This window comes from Pelobates fuscus, chromosome 2 (genome assembly GCF_036172605.1).
Source record: "Pelobates fuscus isolate aPelFus1 chromosome 2, aPelFus1.pri, whole genome shotgun sequence".
Classification (NCBI taxonomy): Eukaryota; Metazoa; Chordata; class Amphibia; order Anura; family Pelobatidae; genus Pelobates; species Pelobates fuscus.
The window spans coordinates 446,176,491-446,197,787 of record NC_086318.1 but is presented as its reverse complement, the minus strand read 5'-3'; the positions used below and the strand labels follow the sequence as shown (position 1 = coordinate 446,197,787).

General features: G+C 47.1%; 1 protein-coding gene across 1 annotated transcript in view; it reads right to left on the bottom strand.

Moving 5' to 3' along the window:
- Positions 1-21,297, bottom strand: part of LOC134587626 (uncharacterized) — a 172,288-nt gene that overhangs the window by 140,173 nt on the left and 10,818 nt on the right. The window contains exon 2 of the mRNA XM_063444149.1: positions 18,894-19,748. Within this exon, the coding sequence (XP_063300219.1) occupies positions 18,894-19,724 (831 nt within the window). The 5' untranslated portion in view covers positions 19,725-19,748. The remainder of the gene's footprint in view (positions 1-18,893; positions 19,749-21,297) is intronic.

Below are 21,297 nucleotides of genomic sequence, written 5' to 3'. Positions count from 1 at the left end.
ATGTAACAAGAATGTAAAGTTTACTAATCCCTCCCAAGGGCCGAGTCAGATAATGCAGTGCAATGTAACAATAATGTAAAATTTACTAATCCCTACCAGGGCCCGAGTCAGAGAATGCAATGCAATGTAACAAGAATGTAAAGTTTACTAATCCCTACCAGGGGCTGAGTCAGAGAATACAGTACAATATGTAACAAGAATGTAAAGTTTACTAATCCCTACCAGGGGCAGAGTCAAATAATACAGTACAATATGTAACAAGAATGTACAGTTTAATAATCCCTCCCAGGGGCCGAGTCAGAGAATGCAGTGCAATGTAACAAGAATGTAAAGTTTACTAATCCCTACCAGGGGCCGAGTCAGAGAATGCAGTGCAATGTAACAAGAATGTAAAGTTTACTAATCCTTACAAGGGGCTGAGTCAGAGAATACAGTACAATATGTAACAAGAATGTAAAGTTTACTAATCTCTACCAGGGGCTGGATCAGAGAATACAGTACAAAGTATCAAGAATGCAAAGTTTAAGAATTCCTACCAGGGGCTGGGTCAGAGAATGCAATGCAACAAGAATGTAAAGTTTACTAATCCCTACCAGGGGCCGAATCAGAGAATGCAGTGCAGTGTAACAAGAATGTAAAGTTTACTAATCCCTCCCAAGGGCCGAATCAGAGAATGCAGTGCAGTGTAACAAGAATGTAAAGTTTACTAATCCCTCCCAAGGGCCGAGTCAGATAATGCAGTGCAATGTAACAAGAATGTAAAGTTTACTAATCCCTACCAGGGGCCAAGTCAGAGAATACAGTACAATATGTCACAAGAATGTAAAGTTTACTAATCCCTACCAGGAGCTGAGTTAGAGAATGCAGTACAATGTAACAAGAATGTAAAGTTTACTAATCCCTCCCAAGGGCCGAGTCAGATAATGCAGTGCAATGTAACAATAATGTAAAATTTACTAATCCCTACCAGGGCCCGAGTCAGAGAATGCAATGCAATGTAACAAGAATGTAAAGTTTACTAATCCCTACCAGGGGCTGAGTCAGAGAATACAGTACAATATGTAACAAGAATGTAAAGTTTACTAATCCCTACCAGGGGCAGAGTCAAATAATACAGTACAATATGTAACAAGAATGTACAGTTTAATAATCCCTCCCAGGGGCCGAGTCAGAGAATGCAGTGCAATGTAACAAGAATGTAAAGTTTACTAATCCCTACCAGGGGCCGAGTCAGAGAATGCAGTGCAATGTAACAAGAATGTAAAGTTTACTAATCCTTACAAGGGGCTGAGTCAGAGAATACAGTACAATATGTCACAAGAATGTCAAGTTTACTAATCCCTACCAGGAGCTGAGTTAGAGAATGCAATGCAATGTAACAAGAATGTAAAGTTTACTAATCGCTATGAGGGGCCGAGTCAGAGAATGCAGTACAATGTAACAAGAATGTAAAGTTTACTAATCTCTACCAGGGGCTGGATCAGAGAATACAGTACAATGTATCAAGAATGCAAAGTTTGAGAATTCCTAACAGGGGCTGGGTCAGAGAATGCAATTTAATGTAACAAGAATGTAAAGTTTACTGGGGACCAGCTAAGACGCATGGTGCACAGCTCTGCACCGAATAAATAGAAATAACACCTAAAACGGGCGGAACCGGGGCACCTACCTTTCCCAAACTTCACCCACCGACTGAGGGGAAGACGATGGGTAAGAAAAACAAAAAACTAAAGTCGGACAAAGCCCCTTTCAGCCGAGATATCAGCGAGCTTCTCCGGAGCTCCCAAAGGGCCGCATGGGAGAAAATGGCGCTGGGGGAGGACGAGCTCTCTGACTCCTCTGGTGACTTCTACCCGGACCAGGGAGAAGGGGCTCCACTGAATAAGCCCTCGATGCCCTAGGCTAAAGCACCCCCAGCGGCAGGAGAACCGGTAACGGCAGCCCTGCTGACCAAAATGTTTGCAGAGCCTTGCAACAGACCGGGCATACTTTAAAGAGGCCATAGAGGGGGCCACCACGAGGCTCACCCAGCTGGAGGCCAAAACAAGCTCCCATGATACACGCTTACATGACCTGGAACTGAAACTAGCAGACCTTTCCAAACAGCAACAGGGCACAGAAGAGAAAGTGGAGACCCTGGAGGAACAAAGACGTGGAAACAACATAAAGGTTAGGGGGATACCTGACAATATTGGGCCTACTGACCTCCCACACTATGTGAGGCGCCTGGTGGCGACCCTCCTACCGCCCAGGCAGGCTAAATCAGTGAAAATTGACGGAATGTTCCGCTTGAATAAACCACCAAATGCACCCCCGACTGCCACAGCCGATGTCATTGTAAAATTTCAGATGCACCAAGACAAGGCCGCCATCCTGGCAGCGAGCCGACAGAAAACCCCTTTACCATTTGAGATTCCCAAATTGCTTTCTTCCCTGACCTCACAAGAAGCACATTAAGTTGGAGAAAAGCTCTGCAACCTAACCTACAAATACTGAGAGCTCATAACATCCAGTACCGCTGGGGCACACCGCGACTAATCACATTCACTGCCAAGGGGACTATCTACCAGGTGAAAAACCCTCAGGACTTGGACACTTACCTGGGCCAATTGGGCCTGAAAATCCTGCACACGGCACCCGCGACCACCGCCACCAGGCTGGACCCCACCAACGCCAACGAATTCATACCAAGGTCATCCCGTCAAGCCACGCTAGCAGGCAACACAACCTGAGGGGCTCACACTGCCCAGAGACCCCTCCACCACCTTGAATACCACAGTTCCCGCCGCCAAAAACCCGAAACAACGGAATCACATCCATTCTAAGGGTGTTCTTCTCATACTTTATCAAACACTCTAGCGTACAACCTCAGAGACAGAGTCCCCCCCCCCCCCCATTAATCCAGCAGTCAGGTATAGCTGATGCGGTATCTACTCCACCCCCGGAGTAGGTACATCAGAAGGTGATAGCCGGCCAATACCGTATCCAACGGTTAAACACAAGCCCAGGGACCGTTCTAATACTATGGTGTTATCACTGTGATATAGTTCTGATATTTTGTCGTAGACTAACTTTGTGTGGAACCCAAACCCACCCAACGCGACCCCACGCACTGGATATCTAATAGGCCTCTGCTCTTGTGTGCACTCCACAGGCCATAACTCACGCTGCCTATTTACCATGCCTCTGGCACATGCGGAGTGACCACAATGCAGAATTTAACACGCAAGGCATCAGCATAATGTACAGACCAGTCGGTCTCACATGAGGTTACTAGCTTGTTTCTTATAGATATGGTCCCCTGCAAAGTAACCCAAGAATATTTAAACATTTTTAGATGGTACAGTTCTGCTTGCAACACATGCCTAAACATGGTGCCATGATCCCAAGCAACTTAGCACTAGATAACATGTACAACCTGTAACGGATCGCCTGGCACCCCGACTTGGTACCTCCGTTAATGGATGCTCCTAGCGTTTCCTGAGGACTCCAAGCACTCTGGCAGACACCACAATCACCAAATCTGAGAAGCATATGAATCCTCTCAAGCCTCTGAATGCTGTAGACAGTTGAATAGGAACCATACGAATAGGTTTGCACTCCTAGCAGTCAAACTGGAACAGCATGCAATAAATCCTCCCCCAATAATGAGACGACACTTCACTTTGAGGGTAAAACAGGAACTCTCGACTGGCTCATCCAGCCTGGCTTTTATTACAAGTGTTGAGAATACAGGACCGCCCACAGGGAGGGACAAAACCACCAATAGCATAATGGTTACAACCCCCAGGTTCCCTCCCCTCAGATAACCAGTTAACATAATTATACAGCCAGGGAAAATACAGTTTTTACACATGTGCTATAACTTTAAACCATACATCTAATCTTCATAACAATTACATATTTGGAATCAGCACACTTTAAACATAAACCCTTCCAAAAATCAGCCAAATCCCTCCAGTGGATCAAAGGTTAGCTGGAAGTCCCTTTATGACCGACCGCAAGCACATTTTCCTGCCCAAAACAGTTCCATAGATTTGGGCTGTGCGGCCGGTCAATTTCATGCCGAAAAACGACTAAGTCCCATTTCGAACGGGACTTAGTCTCTGGAGCTGAAAAACGAAATGATGGAGAAGGTAAGGGTCAGCGGTGTTCGGCAAAATGTGTAGCCGATTTCAGTTCCACAGAATCTTTAGCATACACCGCTGACCGCATCTGAATGAACAAAGATGGCCGCCGCCACGTGTTCGTTTGCACGAACTGAGGCCACCCAGCGGTCGGCAATTACCCTGCAGTAACCTCACAGCCTGGGAGGTAAATTGCCTGCACACTTTAACTTCTGGGTGGTCCGCCTGTGTGGTACTTGGTTCAGTAAGCCCTATTTACTGAACCAAGAGGGAGAAAGCCAGAGGCAAGTTATTTTACAGGTCTGGGGACATAGTCTTAAAGGGACATTGTTCACCAAAGTTACAAGATGTCCCCAGACGGTTCTTAAAGGGCCATACACACCGAATAAAAGTCCATACGTTTTCAGGGGCCATAGTCTTAAAGGGTATTGTTACCCAAAGTCTCAATATGTCCCCAGACAGTTCTTAAAGGGCCAGCAGCAGTACAATAAAATACCATTCACTGTGCTTAAAGGGCCAGCAGTCGCACAATAAAATACAATATGCCCTAAATAACCCAGGGGCCATAGTCAGCAGGTGGGAGGCTAGCAAACAGGCTTCTCCAGGGCCCAGTGGCGAGGTTGGTTTCGCCACACAACCCGATGGCTCGTTGTATTTCATTATGTCTGTATATGCTCACATCAGAATCTCACTTTTAAATGTTTCATTGCTGCCTAGTGTACTTTGCTTTTGTCCCCGTATATGTACCAATAGGGCATGGCCCATTCAGCTCATTTACATAGGCCCCTATACATGCTGGGGGACCGAAGGCAGAACTTAAAACGTACTGCACCTGCTTAGAATACAGACCTGTCAGCCTCACACGGGCTCACAGGTTTGTCTCCTATATGCATGGCTTCCTCCAAGTTAACCCACAAGTAAATATACATTTGGACATAAGCAGAAAGCCTGCAACACATGAATAAATATAATGTTGGGATCTTAGGCAACATTGTGCTACATAGCATGTATAACCTGAATGTTCCTGGAAATCTGTTATGCCTGTCTACGTTTACGTTTTCTCTTGAATTTCTAATCAACAAAACAAAAACTGTGCATGTTTATCCAGACCACTGTTTAACATATCTATGTTCCCATATTAATGAACGCTGTTGTGGCGTAAGTTTATATTTTGTACTCAACTGCACTACAAAAATAAAGAATAAAAAAAAAAAAAAAAAAGAATGTAAAGTTTACTAATCTCTACCAGGGGCCGAGTTAGAGAATACAGTACAATGTAACAAGAATGTAAAGTTTACTAATCCCTAACCCCTAACATATGGGTTTAGCTCCTCCCTCTAACCCTCAGGACAGGAAACACAAACAATTAAACAATTAAGCATACCTTCCCCTGGTATAATAGGAACCCCATCAGCCATCACACCTCAGTCCAGTAACAAGAAGTAAATCCAAGAGAGGGTGGCAAACCAAATGCTGCCATGAATAATAGCCAGGAAAAGAAAATTACGGTAAGTATGAATACATTTTCCCTATTCCTGGCTAATCATGGCAGCATTTAACATATGGGATTCCCCCAGCAATAATAACACAGGGAGGGAAATGCATGCTACAAAAATAGTTTAATATAGAAATCAGCTATGCGGATTAAAGGAGTTCAGGACCGACAGGCCAAACTCCGAATCCGAACGAGAAGCAATATCCACTTTGTAGTGATTCACAAAGGTCTTTAGAGATGACCAATTGGCAGCCTTACAGATGCTCTCTGCAGGAACTCCTGACTCTGCAGCCCATGAAGTAGCGATGGATCTTGTGGAATGAGCTCTGATGTTTTTCGGAATAGGAACATCACACGCTCCATAAGCCCTGGAGATAGCAGAAACTGTCCAGGAACGAAGAGTGGAGACTGAGGCGGCTTCACCTTTGCGAGAACCCCAAGGTATAAAGAATAATTGAGAGGATTTCCTCCACGCAGCAGAGCGCTCTATATAAATCAGTAAAGATCCAGCATATGACACCTTGATTCTTCAGGGGTAGACGGATGCTGAAAATAGGCAGGCAAGATAATTTCTTGATTGAGATGGAAAGATGTAACAACCTTGGGAAGAAATTCAGGCCTCGGTCGGAGAACGACCCTATCATCGAAGAATGAAGTGTAAGGTTCCTCGGCTGATAAAAGCTCTGATGTCAGACATTCTTCTGGTAGAGACTAGAACCAGTAATAATAGTGTCTTCTGAGAAAGGATCTGCATATATATGTTCCCAATAGGTTCGAAGGAAGGCTCCGTTAGGGCCTGCAGCACCAGAGGCAAATTCCAAGGAGACGCCAGTTGTCTGATAGGAGGTCTAATCCGTAAAACGGCCTTGAAAAACGAACCACCATATGATTAAGTGCCCATCGAATGGCAGAAAGAGCAGAGATAGCTGAGCAGTGAACTTTTAGGGTGTTAAGTCTGAGACCCTTCTCCAGGCCTGCTTGTAGGAAACCTAAAATTTGAGAGACAGTAGGAGGACCCATGTTCTGTATAGAAGAATTCAACCATACCGCAAAGGCTTCCCATATTCTGTGGTAAGTAGACGAAGTGGAGATCTTCCTGGAACATAAAAGGGTACATACCACCTGTTCCGATAATCCTTGTTTCATCAGGGATTGCCTTTCAGAAGCCATGCATGAAGCCTGAGCTTGTAAGGTTCTGGATGAACCACCGGGCCTTGTGTCAGTAGATCCTCCGAGACTGGAATCTCCCAAGGATCCTCCATTGCCAACCTCCTCAGAAGAGGAAACCAAGGACGTCTTGGCCAGAAGGGGATCACTGCAATCACTTTGCAACGTTCTCTGGGAATCTTCCTCAGAACAGCCTGAATGAGAGGAACTGGGGGAAAGACATATGCCAGACGGAAGTGCCAGTTGATTGACAGAGCATCTTGATCCAGCGCCTTCGGATGGAATCTCCTTGAAACAAAACAAGGAACTTGAGTGTTCTGAGCAGTAGCCATGAGATCCACTTGGGGAAGACCCCACCTCTGGACCAATTGCTGAAACACCGTTCTTGACAGGCTTCTGTGGCTTCTACCTGGTGTCTGCTGAGGAAGTCCGCCAAGACATTCTCCTTTCCCGGAAGATAGACCGCACATAGACCTTCCACATGTATTTGTGCCCAGGTCATGATTGCTGATACTTCTTTCATCAGTGCAACACTCCTGGTGCCCCCTTGATGGTTGATATAGGCGGCAGCCGCTTTGTTGTCCACTCTCAACTTCACCCAGGCTCCTTTGATCAGATGCTGAAAATGAAGAAGAGCCAGAAACGTTGCTTTCAATTCCCTTATATTCAAAGGCAGGTGCTGAGCATTCTGAGTCCATTCTGCCTAGACAAAGGAATTTCCCCAGATGTGCACCCCAACCGAATCGACTGGCATCTGTCGTGATGACTACCCAGTCGACTTCCTTCAAAGGAAAACCTCTGGAGATGTTTTCTTCTTTCATCCACCAACGAAGCTTCCTTTTCAGGGTGAGAGGAATGTGGATCTGCTTCTCCCAGTCCTCTGAGCTGGTTTTGAAGTTCTTCAGGAGATACTGTTGAAGTGGACGAAGATTTCAATGTGCCCATCTGACCAGGTCTATAGTAGAGGTCAGGGTACCCAGGAGTTTCATAAACTCCCTTGCGGAAGCAGAAGTCTTTTGAAGAAAAACCTGAATACGATCCTGCAGTTTCAACTTTCTTTCTTGGGCGAGAGATACCATCACCTTGAGGGTATTGAAGTTAGCTCCCTTGAAATTTGTAGATGACTCTTCTTGTGGTTGATGAGCCACCCAAACTAGGAGAGACTCTCGAGTACTAGATGTCTGTGTTGGAGTAACATCTCGAAGTCTGAGGCCACTACTAGAATGTCGTCGAGGTAGTGGTAAATGGCTACATCCATCTTCCTCAGGAAAGCAATTACCGTGACCAGTATCTTCGAGAAGGTTCTCAGGGCCGTACTTATCCCAAAGGGAAGAGCCTGAAACTGGAAGTGCTCCTCTTTTACACAGAATCGAAGAAACTTCTGATGTCTTTCTGTGACAGAAGCATGGAAGTAGGCATCTTTTAGGTCTATTGAGATTAACCAGACTCTGTGGTGTATCACTGGAATGATGGAACGGATGGATTCCATGCAAAATTTTCTTATCCTTAAGAAGATGTTGAGCTGGTGTAGATCTAGAATAGGTCTCCACTTTCCTGCTGGTTTCTTTACTAAGAACAGGGGAGAACCTTTCTCTCACAGGAACCGGAACAATGACCCTTTCTAGAAAAAGATTGGTAACATAATGGGTCAAGACTTCTCTTTTTTGCCTGTCGACAGGGAGTCTTGTTCTGATGAATCTTGGTGGAGGGGAAATATCTTCGAATTCCAGAGAATATCCTGCAGTGATTACGGAATTCACCCAAGCATCTGGAATCACACGCCAGGTCCTCCAGAAAAACGAAAGGCGTGCTCCTACATGGGGAACCTGGCATAAGCCACCTTCAGAACTGTCTGGTGGGGTGAAAGGAGGAATTTTGAGCCTTTGGTCTGGAAGATTTTCCGGTTTGACCACTCTTCCAATTGGAGTAAAACCTCTGCCTGGTCGATAGGTTTTACTATCTCTATATCCTCCCTGTGGCCTGTAAGGACGATGGTCCTGTTGTGGTCTCTTCGGACGCCTGTCTTGTGGAAGCAAGATTTGCTTGACCTCAGCCGCTTTTTTAATAGCCTCCTCAAGTGGTCTGCCAAAAAGCACCTCTCCCAGAAATGGTAAGGTACATAAATTATTCTTGGAAGAGAGGTCAGCTCCCCAGGATCTCAACCAAAGAGCCCTTCTGGCAGTAACAGAGTGTGCCATGACCTTGGAAAAAATCCTGATGAGGTCTGTGGAGGATTCTAACAGCCAATCACTGGCAAGTTTGATCTCCTTCAAGGAGTCCGTCATGCGACGTCTACTCACTTCTCTCTCAATATCATCTTCCAAATCAAGGATCCATGAACGTAATGCTCTGGACAAAGCAGAGATAGTGACTGCTGGATGACAACCCAAGCCTGCTGTAGTGAAGACTTTAGAAAGATCTGAGTCAATTCTCTTCTCCATGGGTTCTTTGAGAGAAGCATTACTATCAATCGGAAGAGTTGATCTTTTTGCCAATTTAATAATTGGAGCATCAACTTTAGGGACCGCTGTCCACATTCTTGAATCCTCCTCCTTATTAGGGTACAATTTTGATAATCTACCCTGACTTGTAATCCTTTTTCCAACTATGACCTATTGTAGATCTTGCCGACTTAGCAGATGGAGATGCTGGATCCATTTTAGTAGAAGGGCTGCATAACAAAAGTGTCACAATGAACGTCATGCAGCCAAACTTGAACATCCTTATGTATTATAGAAGAAAACATAAAACATACCTGCAGAGACAGAATATGGCACTAGAGAGCACTGTACAACAGAGGGAACTGAAAATGTCAAATTTCCTGCTCTGTGCCTTTAAGGAGGCGCACATGCGCCGATTGCCCGCAAGTCCGTGGGTCCGCCATTTTGGATGAGGGCAAATATGCCGAAAATCCGGCCGTGGCCATTGCGCATGCGCGGGCGTCTTACCGGATAGATGATCGTCTGATCGAGGTCTGGAGGCTTTAATCCTGGCAAACTCAGGCTCCAGATGCCAGGGGGACTACCCACCATGGCTCCCAGGGGTTCCCTGCTACATGTGCCTGGGCTTCCTGTGGAGGGAGGCTGACCTCCACAGGGTGAAGATCATAGCAGCATGATCAGGTGAGCATAAAAAAAAACTTTACCCTTTAAAATTCAGGGAGGAAGATAAAAAAAGATAACAACTGTCCTAGGGCTATGAGGACAGGAAAAAAGACGGAGGTGTGATGGCTGATGGGGTTCCTATTATACCAGGGGAAGGTATGCTTAATTGTTTAATTGTTTGTGTTTCCTGTCCTGAGGGTTAGAGGGAGGAGCTAAACCCATATGTTAAATGCTGCCATGATTAGCCAGGAAATAAAGTTCACTAATCCCTACCAGGGGCCGAGTCAGAGAATGCAGTGTAATGTAACAAGAATAGTTTACTAATCTCTATTAGGGGCTGAATTAGAGAATACAGTACAATGTAACAAGAATGTAAAGTTTACTAATTCCTACCAGGGGCCAAGTCAGAGAATGCAGTGTAATGTAACAAGAATATAAAGTTTACTAATCTCTATTAGGGGCTGAATTAGAGAATACAGTACAATGTAACAAGAATGTAAAGTTTACTAATCCCTACGAGGGGCAGAGTCAGAGAATTCAGTACAATATGTAACAAGAATGTACAGTTTAATAATCCCGAGTCAGGCAATGCAATGCAATGTAACACATTATAATATTGACTCTGTTACAGACTACTTAATGGTATCCTGGATATATTTATGATTGTAGTTCTGACCTCTACGTATGCAGAGGCCAGTTTGCATTTATTGTGCCAGTGAGACCAGCTGTCCATATACTCTGAACACAGCAATGTGGGCCTAGGTTACTTTTAGCGAAATACTGGAGACTTGCAATCTCTGGGTAATCCTATTCAAGGTCCCATTGTCCCTTTGCCCTGGCTAGTCCAACTGTAGTACATGTCCGTGCAGCCAGCTATTGTAGATACTGTGGATTGTTTAGTGATTTGATGGATCCAGTATTAGACTTGAGACCCTAAGATCTCCATCATACAGAGCCCTCCAATCTCTTGTTTTGAGTAAATGGATTTTCAGTCGTGTTTTTGATTTCTTGAGTTATGGTGCTGGAGAATCTTCAAATCAAACAACTGATAAACAGCCAGGGGTTTTTCCTAGAATGGGTGTAATTAGCAAAGATTTTATCATTATTGGATCTGACAAACACCTAGAGACAGACGATCCCACGCCATTCACCGAATCCAAGGTTAAAATGTTGTCTTAACATAGCGAACGCCTACAAATAGCGAGAAGGGGAAAGACTCTGCGTTTGATCGCGTTTGGAAGAAAACACACAACAAAATTATCAAGTTTTTTTTATTAAAACTACAATAAATTTCACTGTGACATTAGGTTAATGGGAGCCTGGAGGTTTTGTAGGTCTCACACTGCTCGGGGCCGGCTCATGTTATGATGGTGCTGGTCTCATTCACCAATGTTGGTTTAAAAAAAGAAACGGGATTGTGATTTTGTCTGATTATCCTACGTCCTGTTTAACTGAAGAGGAAATGCTCATTCCTTGCTTCCCCGTCACATGGGGCTCCTTTCAAAACATTTGGAAACATTTACACATATGTACCAGTCCATTTCAATGTAAACATGTCACATGTACGCTGCTGTGCTTCTGCTCCGCCGTTAGGGATCACACATTAATTTAAGGTAAAATTCCAGATGTGTTTTATGCAGTTTATATTACGAAGTTCTGTCACGTTTGGCGAGATGCTAATAATAAACTGTATAATGTTTCGTGCCGTGAACTGTGCTGGGAGTAAATCACCGCGGGTAAAATAGCCCGTGCCGCTGTCTATAATGGGACTCTCGGACCCTTTCTCGCCCTTTAGATAATCGAAGGGAGAGAGAATTCCCATTTTTAGGAGACATGTTTGACCTTCGTTAGAAAACAGTTTAATCCGGCTACAAATTATTCTTCGAAACTTTCTGTTGTTACTGTCCTGCGATGTATTGTATCCCCGAGACAAACAGCGCAGACAGAGCCACAATACACGAAACAAAGGCCAAAAAATGGCTATTCTGAGAAAGAGGGTAAAAGCACTAATGGCAGACTACGAGGACGGCATGTGGGACGGCTATATAATCATTATACCGAATATATAGATTTATTTATTGTATTGCGCATGTTCAAAACACTTTCTGAACGGTTTAAACTGATTAATGAAAGCCAGGCTGGCTTAGTAAGGGTTACATTTCACCACAGCTTAATTCATCAGTCTGTCACATTCCACATGACATCATTCTCCCACTGCACAGCCATTCCTGCTCCATGAACACATATCACATCCCCAGCAGCTACAGCTAGCGCCCCCTACAGGCAGACTGAACATTATAGCCAGCATTTCCCAACTCAATGTGTGAGCTTGGTGGAAAATGAGCCATACAGACTCAGACTGGGTATAGAGAGAGAGACAGCAGCTGGGTATAGAGAGAGAGACAGACTGGGGGGAGAGAGAGAGAGAGAGAGAGAGAGAGAGAGAGAGAGAGAGAGAGACTGGGTATAGAGAGAGAGACAGACTGGGGAGAGAGAGAGAGAGACAGACTGGGGAGAGAGAGAGAGAGAGAGAGATTGGGTATAGAGAGAGAGACAGGCTGGGTATAGAGAGAGAGACAGACTGGGTACAGAGAGAGAGGGACACAGACTGGGTACAGAGAGAGAGAGACACAGACTGGGTACAGAGAGAGAGAGAGAGACAGACTGGATATAGAGAGAGAGAGACAGACTGGGTAGAGAAAGAGAGAGAGAGACTGGGTATAGAGAGAGAGACAGACAGACTGGGTACAGAGAGAGAGAGAGACAGACTGGGTACAGAGAGAGAGACAGACTGGGTACAGAGAGAGAGAGACAGACTGGGTACAGAGAGAGAGAGAGACAGACTGGGAATAGAGAGAGAGAGAGACAGGCTGGGTATAGAGAGAGAGACAGCCTGGGTACAGAGAGAGAGAGAGAGAGAGACAGACTGGGTATAGAGAGAGACAGGCTGGGTATAGAGAGAGAGACAGGCTGGGAACAGAGAGGGAGAATGGCTGGGTATAGAGAGAGAGGCAGGCTGGGTACAGAGAGAGAGACAGGCTGGGAACAGAGAGGGAGTAGGGCTGGGAACAGAGAGGGAGAAGGGCTGGGTATAGAGAGACAAGCTGGAAACAGAGAGAGACATACCTCGTATGGAGAGATAGACAGACTGGGTATAGAGAGAGAGACAGACTGGGTACAGAGAGAGAGACAGACTGGGTACAGAGAGACAGACAGACTGGGTACAGAGAGACAGACAGACTGGGTACAGAGAGATAGAGAGACAGGCTGGGAACAGAGAGAGAGAGAGACAGGCTGGGTATAGAGAGAGAGAGAGACAGACTGGGTATAGAGAGAGAGAGACTGAGTACAGAGAGACAGACTGAGTACAGAGAGACAGACTGCGTATAGAGAGAGATACAAGCTGGTAACAGAGAGAGAGACAGGGTATAGAGAGAGACAGACTGGGTATATAGAGAGAGATTGGGTATATAGAGAGAGATTGGGTATATATATATATATAGAGAGAGAGAGACAGGCTGGGTACAGAGAGCTAGAGAGACAGACGGGGTATAGAGAGAAAGACAGGCTGGGAACAGAGAGAGACAGACTGGGTATATATATATATAGAGAGAGAGACTAGGTATAGAGAGAGAGAGAGGGGCTGCATATAAAGAGACATGCTGGGTATAAAGAGACAGGCTGCGTATAAAGAGACAGGCTGGGTATAGAGAGAGACAGGCTGTGTATAAAGAGACAGGCTTTGTATAGAGAGGGACAGGCTGCATATAAAGAGACAGGCTGGGTATAGAGAGAGAGAGAGATTGGGTATATAGAGAGAGATGGGGTATATATATATAGAGAGAGAGACAGGCTGGGTACAGAGAGCTAAAGAGACAGGCGGGGTATAGAGAGAAAGACAGGCTGGGAACAGAGAGAGAGACAGACTGGGTATATATATAGAGAGAGAGACTAGGTATAGAGAGAGAGAGAGGGGCTGCATATAAAGAGACATGCTGGGTATAAAGAGACAGGCTGCGTATAAAGAGACAGGCTGGGTATAGAGAAGAGACAGGCTGGGTATAAAGAGACAGGCTGCGTATAAAGAGACAGGCTGGGTATAGAGAGACAGGCTGCGTATAGAGAGAGACAGGCTGCGTATAGAGAGAGACAGGCTGGGTATAAAGAGATAGGCTGGGAATAAAGAGAGACAGGCTGCGTATAAAGAGACAGGCTGCGTATAAAGAGACAGGCTGGGTATAGAGAGAGACGGGCTGCGTATAAAGAGACAGGCTGGGTATGGAGAGAGAGAGGCTGGGTATAAAGAGACAGGCTGGGTATAGAGAAGAGACAGGCTGGGTATAAAGAGACAGGCTGCGTATAAAGAGACAGGCTGGGTATAGAGAGAGACAGGCTGGGTATAGAGAGAGACAGGCTGGGTATATATATATAGATAGAGACTAGGTATAGAGAGAGAGAGAGGGGCTGCATATAAGGAGACATGCTGGGTATAAAGAGACAGGCTGCGTATAAAGAGACAGGCTGGGTATAGAGAGAGACAGGCTGTGTATAAAGAGACATGCTGTGTATAAAGAGACATGATGTGTATAAAGAGACAGGCTGTGTATAAAGAGACAGGCTGCGTATAAAGAGACAGGCTGCGTATAAATAGACAGGCTGGGTATAAATAGACAGGCTGTGTATAAAGAGACAGGCTGCGTATAAAGAGACAGGCTGCGTATAAAGAGACAGGCTGCGTATAAAGAGACAGGCTGCGTATAGAGAGAGACAGGCTGGGTATAAATAGACAGGCTGGGTATAAAGAGACAGGCTGTGTATAAAGAGACAGGCTGCGTATAAAGAGACAGGCTGCGTATAAAGAGACAGGCTGGGTATAGAGAGACAGGCTGCGTATAGAGAGAGACAGGCTGGGTATAAAGAGAGACAGGCTGGGAATAAAGAGAGACAGGCTGGGTATAAAGAGACAGGCTGGGTATAAAGAGACAGGCTGGGTATAGAGAGACAGGCTGGGTATATAGAGAGACAGGCTGCGTATAAAGAGACAGGCTGCGTATAAAGAGACAGGCTGGGTATAGAGAGAGACAGGCTGCGTATAGAGAGAGACAGGCTGCGTATAAAGAGACAGGCTGGGTATAGAGAGAGACAGGCTGCGTATAAAGAGACAGGCTGCGTATAAAGAGACAGGCTGGGTATAGAGAGAGACAGGCTGCGTATAAAGAGACAGGCTGCGTATAAAGAGACAGGCTGCGTATAAAGAGACAGGCTGGGTATAGAAAGAGACAGGCTGGGTATAGAAAGAGACAGGCTGGGTATAGAGAGACAGGCTGGGTATAGAGAGACAGGCTGGGTATAAAGAGACAGGCTGCGTATAGATAAATGAATAGTATTAGAGACACTGTATTAAAATTCTGGTGGATTTTTCCCGGTATATTTTCAGAGTTAAAAAAATGTTTTATGTTTTTCATATTCTCCCAAAATAATTAGAGCTGCTCAACGGATCACTGGAAAATATCTGGAATTACTTTAAATTCCATAAAAAACAACCATTTGACAGTCACATTCTCTGCTCCGTGCTATTGTAGAGTGGGTGTGGGGGAGGGGCACTGAGTGTGTGGGCAGTACTGGGTGTGTGAGGGGCACTGAGTGTGTGGGCAGTACTGGGTGTGTGAGGGGCACTGAGTGTGTGGGTAGTACTGGGTGTGTGAGGGGCACTGAGTGTGTGGGCAGTACTGGGTGTGTGAGGGGCACTGAGTGTGTGGGTAGTACTGGGTGTGTGAGGGGCACTGAGTGTGTGGGCAGTACTGGGTGTGGGGGAGGGGCACTGAGTGTGTGGGGGGCAGTGAGTGTTTAGGGGGCACTGGGTGTGTGGGCAGTACTGAGTGTGTGGGCAGTACTGGGTGTGTGGGGGGCACTGAGTGTTTGGGCAGTACTGGGTGTGTGAGGGGCACTGAGTGTGTGGGCAGTACTGGGTGTGTGAGGGGCACTGAGTGTGTGGGCAGTACTGGTGTGTGAGGGACACTGAGTGGGTGGGCAGTACTGGGTGTGTGAGGGGCACTGAGTGTGTGGGCAGTACTGGGTGTGTGAGGGGCACTGAGTGTGTGGGCAGTACTGGGTGTGTGAGGGGCAGTGAGTGTTTAGGGGGCACTGGGTGTGTGGGCAGTACTGGGTGTGTGAGGGGCACTGAGTGTGTGGGCAGTACTGGGTGTGTGAGGGGCAGTGAGTGTTTAGGGGGCACTGGGTGTGTGGGCAGTACTGGGTGTGTGAGGGACACTGAGTGTTTGGGTAGTACTGGGTGTGTGGGGGGCAGTGAGTGTTTAGGGGGCACTGAGTGTGTGGGCAGTACTGGGTGTGTGAGGGGCACTGAGTGTGTGGGTAGTACTGGGTGTGTGGGGGTCAGTGAGTCTTTAGGGGGCACTGAGTGTGTGGGCAGTACTGGGTGTGTGGGGGTCAGTGAGTGTTTAGGGGGCACTGAGTGTGTGGGCAGTACTGGGTGTGGGGGGCAGTGAGTGTTTAGGGGGCATTGGGTGTGTGGGCAGTACTGGGTGTGTGGGGGTCAGTGAGTGTTTAGGGGGTACTGGGTGTGAGGGCAGTACTGGGTGTGTGAGGGACAATGAGTGTTTGGGTAGTACTGGGTGTGTGGGGGGCAGTGAGTGTTTAGGGGGCACTGAGTGTGTGGGCAGTACTGGGTGTGTGAGGGGCACTGAGTGTGTGGGTAGTACTGGGTGTGTGAGGGGCACTGAGTGTGTGGGCAGTACTGGGTGTGTGAGGGGCACTGAGTGTGTGGGTAGTACTGGGTGTGTGGGGGTCAGTGAGTCTTTAGGGGGCACTGAGTGTGTGGGCAGTACTGGGTGTGTGGGAGTCAGTGCGTGTTTAGGGGGCACTGAGTGTGTGGGCAGTACTGGGTGTGGGGGGCAGTGAGTGTTTAGGGGGCACTGGGTGTGTGGGCAGTACTGGGTGTGTGGGGGTCAGTGAGTGTTTAGGGGGTACTGGGTGTGTGGGCAGTACTGGGTGTGTGAGGGGCAGTGAGTGTGTGGGTAGTACTGTGTGTGGGGGGGCAGTGAGTGTTTAGGGGGCACTGGGTGTGTGGGCAGTACTGGGTGTGTGGGGGTCAGTGAGTGTTTAGGAGGCACTCGGTGTGTGGGCAGTACTGGGTGTGTGGGGGTCAGTGAGTGTTTAGGGGGCACTGGGGGTGTGGAGGGCACTAAGTTTCTCAGTGGCACTGGGTGTGTAGGTGGCACTGGTGTGTGGGTGGCACTGGGTATGTGGAGGGCACTAAGTCTCTCGGTCGCACTGGGTGTGTGGGTGGCACTGGGTGTGTGGAAGGCACTAAGTCTCTCGATGGCACTGGGTGTGTAGGTGGCACTAAATCTCTCATTGGCACTGGGGGTGTGGAGGGCACCAAGTCTCTCAGTGGCACTGGGTGTGTGGGTGGCACTGGGGGTGTCCAGGGCACTAAGTCTCTCTGTGGCACAGGGTGTGTAGGGAGCACTGGTGTGTGGGTGGCACTGGATATATGGAGGGCACTAAGTCTCTCGATGGCACTGGGTGTGTAGGTGGCACTAAATCTCTCATTGGCACTGGGGGTGTGGAGGGCACCAAGTCTCTCAGTGGCACTGGGTGTGTGGGTGGCACTGGGGGTGTCCAGGGCACTAAGTCTCTCTGTGGCACAGGGTGTGTAGGGAGCACTGGTGTGTGGGTGGCACTGGATATATGGAGGGCACTAAGTCTCTCGGTGGCACTGGGGGTGTAGAGGGCACTAAGTCTCTCGGTGGCACTGGGTGTGTGGGTGGCACTGGGTGTGTGGAGGGCACTAAGTCTCTCGATGGCACTGGGGGTGTAGAGGGCACTAAGTCTCTTGGTGGCACTGGGTGTGTGGGTGGCACTGGGTGTGTGGAGGGCACTAAGTCTCTCGATGGCACTAGGTGTGTAGGTGGCACTAAATCTCTCATTGGCACTGGGGGTGTGGAGGGCACCAAGTCTCTCTGTGGCACAGGGTGTGTAGGGGGCACTGGTGTGTGGGTGGCACTGGATATGTGGAGGGCACTAAGTCTCTCGGTGGCACTGGGGGTGTAGAGGGCACTAAGTCTCTCTGTGGCACAGGGTGTGTAGGGGGCACTGGTGTGTGGGTGGCACTGAATATGTGGAGGGCACTAAGTCTCTCGGTGGCACTGGGGGTGTAGAGGGCACTAAGTCTCTCAGTGGCACTGGGTGTGTGGGTGGCACTGGGTGTGTGGAGGGCACTAAGTCTCTTGGTGGCACTGGGGGTGTGGAGGGCACTAAGTCTCTCGATGGCACTGGGTGTGTAGGTGGCACTAAGTCTCTCAGTGGCACTGTGTATATGGGGGGGATTCTGCCCCCTGTAGGTTCAAACAAACCCTGACTTGATAGACATTCTGCAAACATATATGATTAGTTTGGTCTTTAATTGGAGTAATTCATCCCAATAAGGTGATCTGAGGCCAGATGTAGAACCACTAGGCATTACAGACAGGTACACACTAAATACAGTTAAAATCTAAGATTCACCCCCAAAATCGAGAAAAATACAATTTTCCCAGCTCTAAGATCTGCTCAATCTGACCCATTTATCACCAAATAGGAGAGGAACGCATTGCAAAGCACAACTGCTTACACTTGGGGTTTCTGGGTCATGTGCCCCATGTAAGCTATGTGTTGTTTGTGGTTGCCCTTCAGGTATGTTACATACATGGCCCTCTCTCACGGGACATGTTTTAATACCATATCACTTTCTGCCTGATCAAAGTCCCACATGGAAGGCATGCTTAACGAGTACTGTAAAACTCTCAGACAGTTTTGAACACTTCCACCATAATCTAGAGCTACCATAGTGCCCATTAGATTGTGAGGTCCAAGGGCAAGCTCCTGATTTGGACCTGATATTACGAAAAGAAGCCTGCTGATAATGCCAGAATGAAAGGCTATATCAGTTTTCTCTGCCAATAAATGCTAATAACATTTAGTAACTAGAAAAACTCTTACCTTGACCTGATCTGTGGTTGTCTTGTGGACCTCTTCCCCAGTGGTCCTCATACTAACATCTCTCAAAGTCTGGTGATGTGGAGAACCACTAAGCGGTGTCACAGACTCTATAATCACTTGACTGCAAGGAGAGTCATCACTCCTTGCAATGGATTTCCATGTGGCTTGGTGACATGGAGATCCACCGATTATTGGCACACAATCCCTCCTTGTGTGAAGACATGGAGATCCACTGATTATTGGCACAGAATCCCTCCTTGTGTGAAGACATGGAGATCCACTGATTATTGGCACAGAATCCCTCCCTGTGTGGTAACATGGAGATCCACCGATTCTTGGCACAGAGTCCGTCCCTGTGTGGTGATGTGGAGACCCACGTATCCCTGGCACAGAATCCCTCAAAGGCCTGCTATTGTTGTTATTGAAATTCCCATGGCAGTTTCGGGTCTGAGCTCTGGCATTCACTTTTACCATGCCATGTGTAATAGTGTCTTCACTTTTGCTGGACAGGGTGATCCTTTTGATGGAACGGGCAAGAGATCCCTGATTTAGCTGATCTTCATCGGAAAAGTCCTCATGAAGCCTGTGAGCAGAAACCATCTTCCTGTGTGGGGGAGAGACACTGAGGGACGAGGGACAAGTCTGAGTCAGGTACCGAGAAACACGTTCATTGAGAGTCTGTGGTAGAAGACAGCTGTCCAAAGGAACCCCAGCAGGCCCAGTGTTGGCAAACTCCGCACACTTGGGCAGAGATAGCCTGGTTCCAATAGTAAAAGGCTGCGCCTTCCGCATCATGCTCTGTGACATCGTGCCACGGTCTTCCCCTGACATTCACTGGCTCGTCCACAGGGAACCCTAAAAATGAGACCAAGTGTGAGCCAATAGCATTTGGATAGACACAACCTATCAACGCACATATGGAACGGTTAAACCCCATACAGACCGTACTAGGCTTCAGTTAGATGCACAGTGTGAAAAACTGGACAATGAGACATGCTGGTCACTGGTCACCATACCGCACCTAGACTTATGTTTTTACAGTACATTAAATAGGGAGCAGCAGCCTCCAAACTCATTAAATGAGGGATCATGGTGACACACATCTAGAAAGCCTGATATTGTTAGTGACTGGGTTAGCACATAGGGATCAACTCATTCATTTTTACAGTAATCACCACTAAAGTATAGCAGCACAGACTGTGACCGCTTAACACAAAACCTTTCACAATTACTGTCAGAGTTATTCTCTAAGGTCCCCACTGCAGTGAATAATCTGATTAGTAACAGCAATGATTTATAAAAAATCTCCAATGTGACTGAAAAGCTTGCTGAATTAGAGAATTTTTCCAGATCGGCTATTATGACATTAAAGGGACACTACGCTGCACAAATACAAATTAAATAAAAATCACCGTTTAGCAGATATACCCCCAATGCAAACTTGCATGCATTTAATATTGCATTTTTTTATTGGAGTTATATCTAAAACAGCTTGTAAAAGCTGAAGACTCCTGTGGCAAACCTAGCCACTTCTGGACTATATTCATTGCAGGTTGTCCGTAGGCTGAAGCTATACTATGTAACGTTAACTGTATATGTATTTTCCTATGGCCGTTCGCATGCTGACAGCCGTATGCTGCCAGCATACAAAGCATTCATACGGCGAAACACGGCTATCCTGGCCGTTCGCCGTACGAATGTGGACTCCCCAGGTAGACCACACATTCACAGGTCGTGTGGCACCAATTACCCGGTTGCAACATTGTTGCAATCGGTAATTAAGGGCTCTCCTAGGTGGCCGTCGTTCGACTACCGACCATGCGGCGGTCGGCCATCTTGGATCCTTTGTCTCTGCAGCGGTGTTCGGTCGTCGAGAGCCTGGAACTGAAAACGGCTACTCAATGATCCGAACACCGCTGGACTTCTAGAGCGTTCGGGAGTTCCGCGTTCGGTACATTATGTGTCCCGTACTTATTCGGTACTTTTAAACCCACTTTAATGTTTAACTGTATTATGTGCGGCGTTCGGTCAAATCAGCTGGGATCGGAGCGGTATTCTCCCAAAGTGTGCGCCCCGACCCCAGCTATCTACCGAACGTTCAGTTATTCCGAAGTACCGAATATTGTGTGAATTACAGATTTTAATGTCAATTGTCGGTTTTGCTGCACGAGGGGATAATCCACTTAATCGTCCATTTTAGTGGGAGTATCCTTCTCGTGCAGCCGTGCCTGTTGGGAAAGTCACAGTGCATGTTGGGAGAAATCCCCTGTAATTACTGTATGGAAACCCCTTGCATGGGGAACTGTATAAATATGCTGCCTGTGAATAAACCGAGTTAGTTGACTCCCAAACTGTGTTTCGTCCGGTTATTGGGAGGATTGGGGATATTGCCTTGCTTTCTACT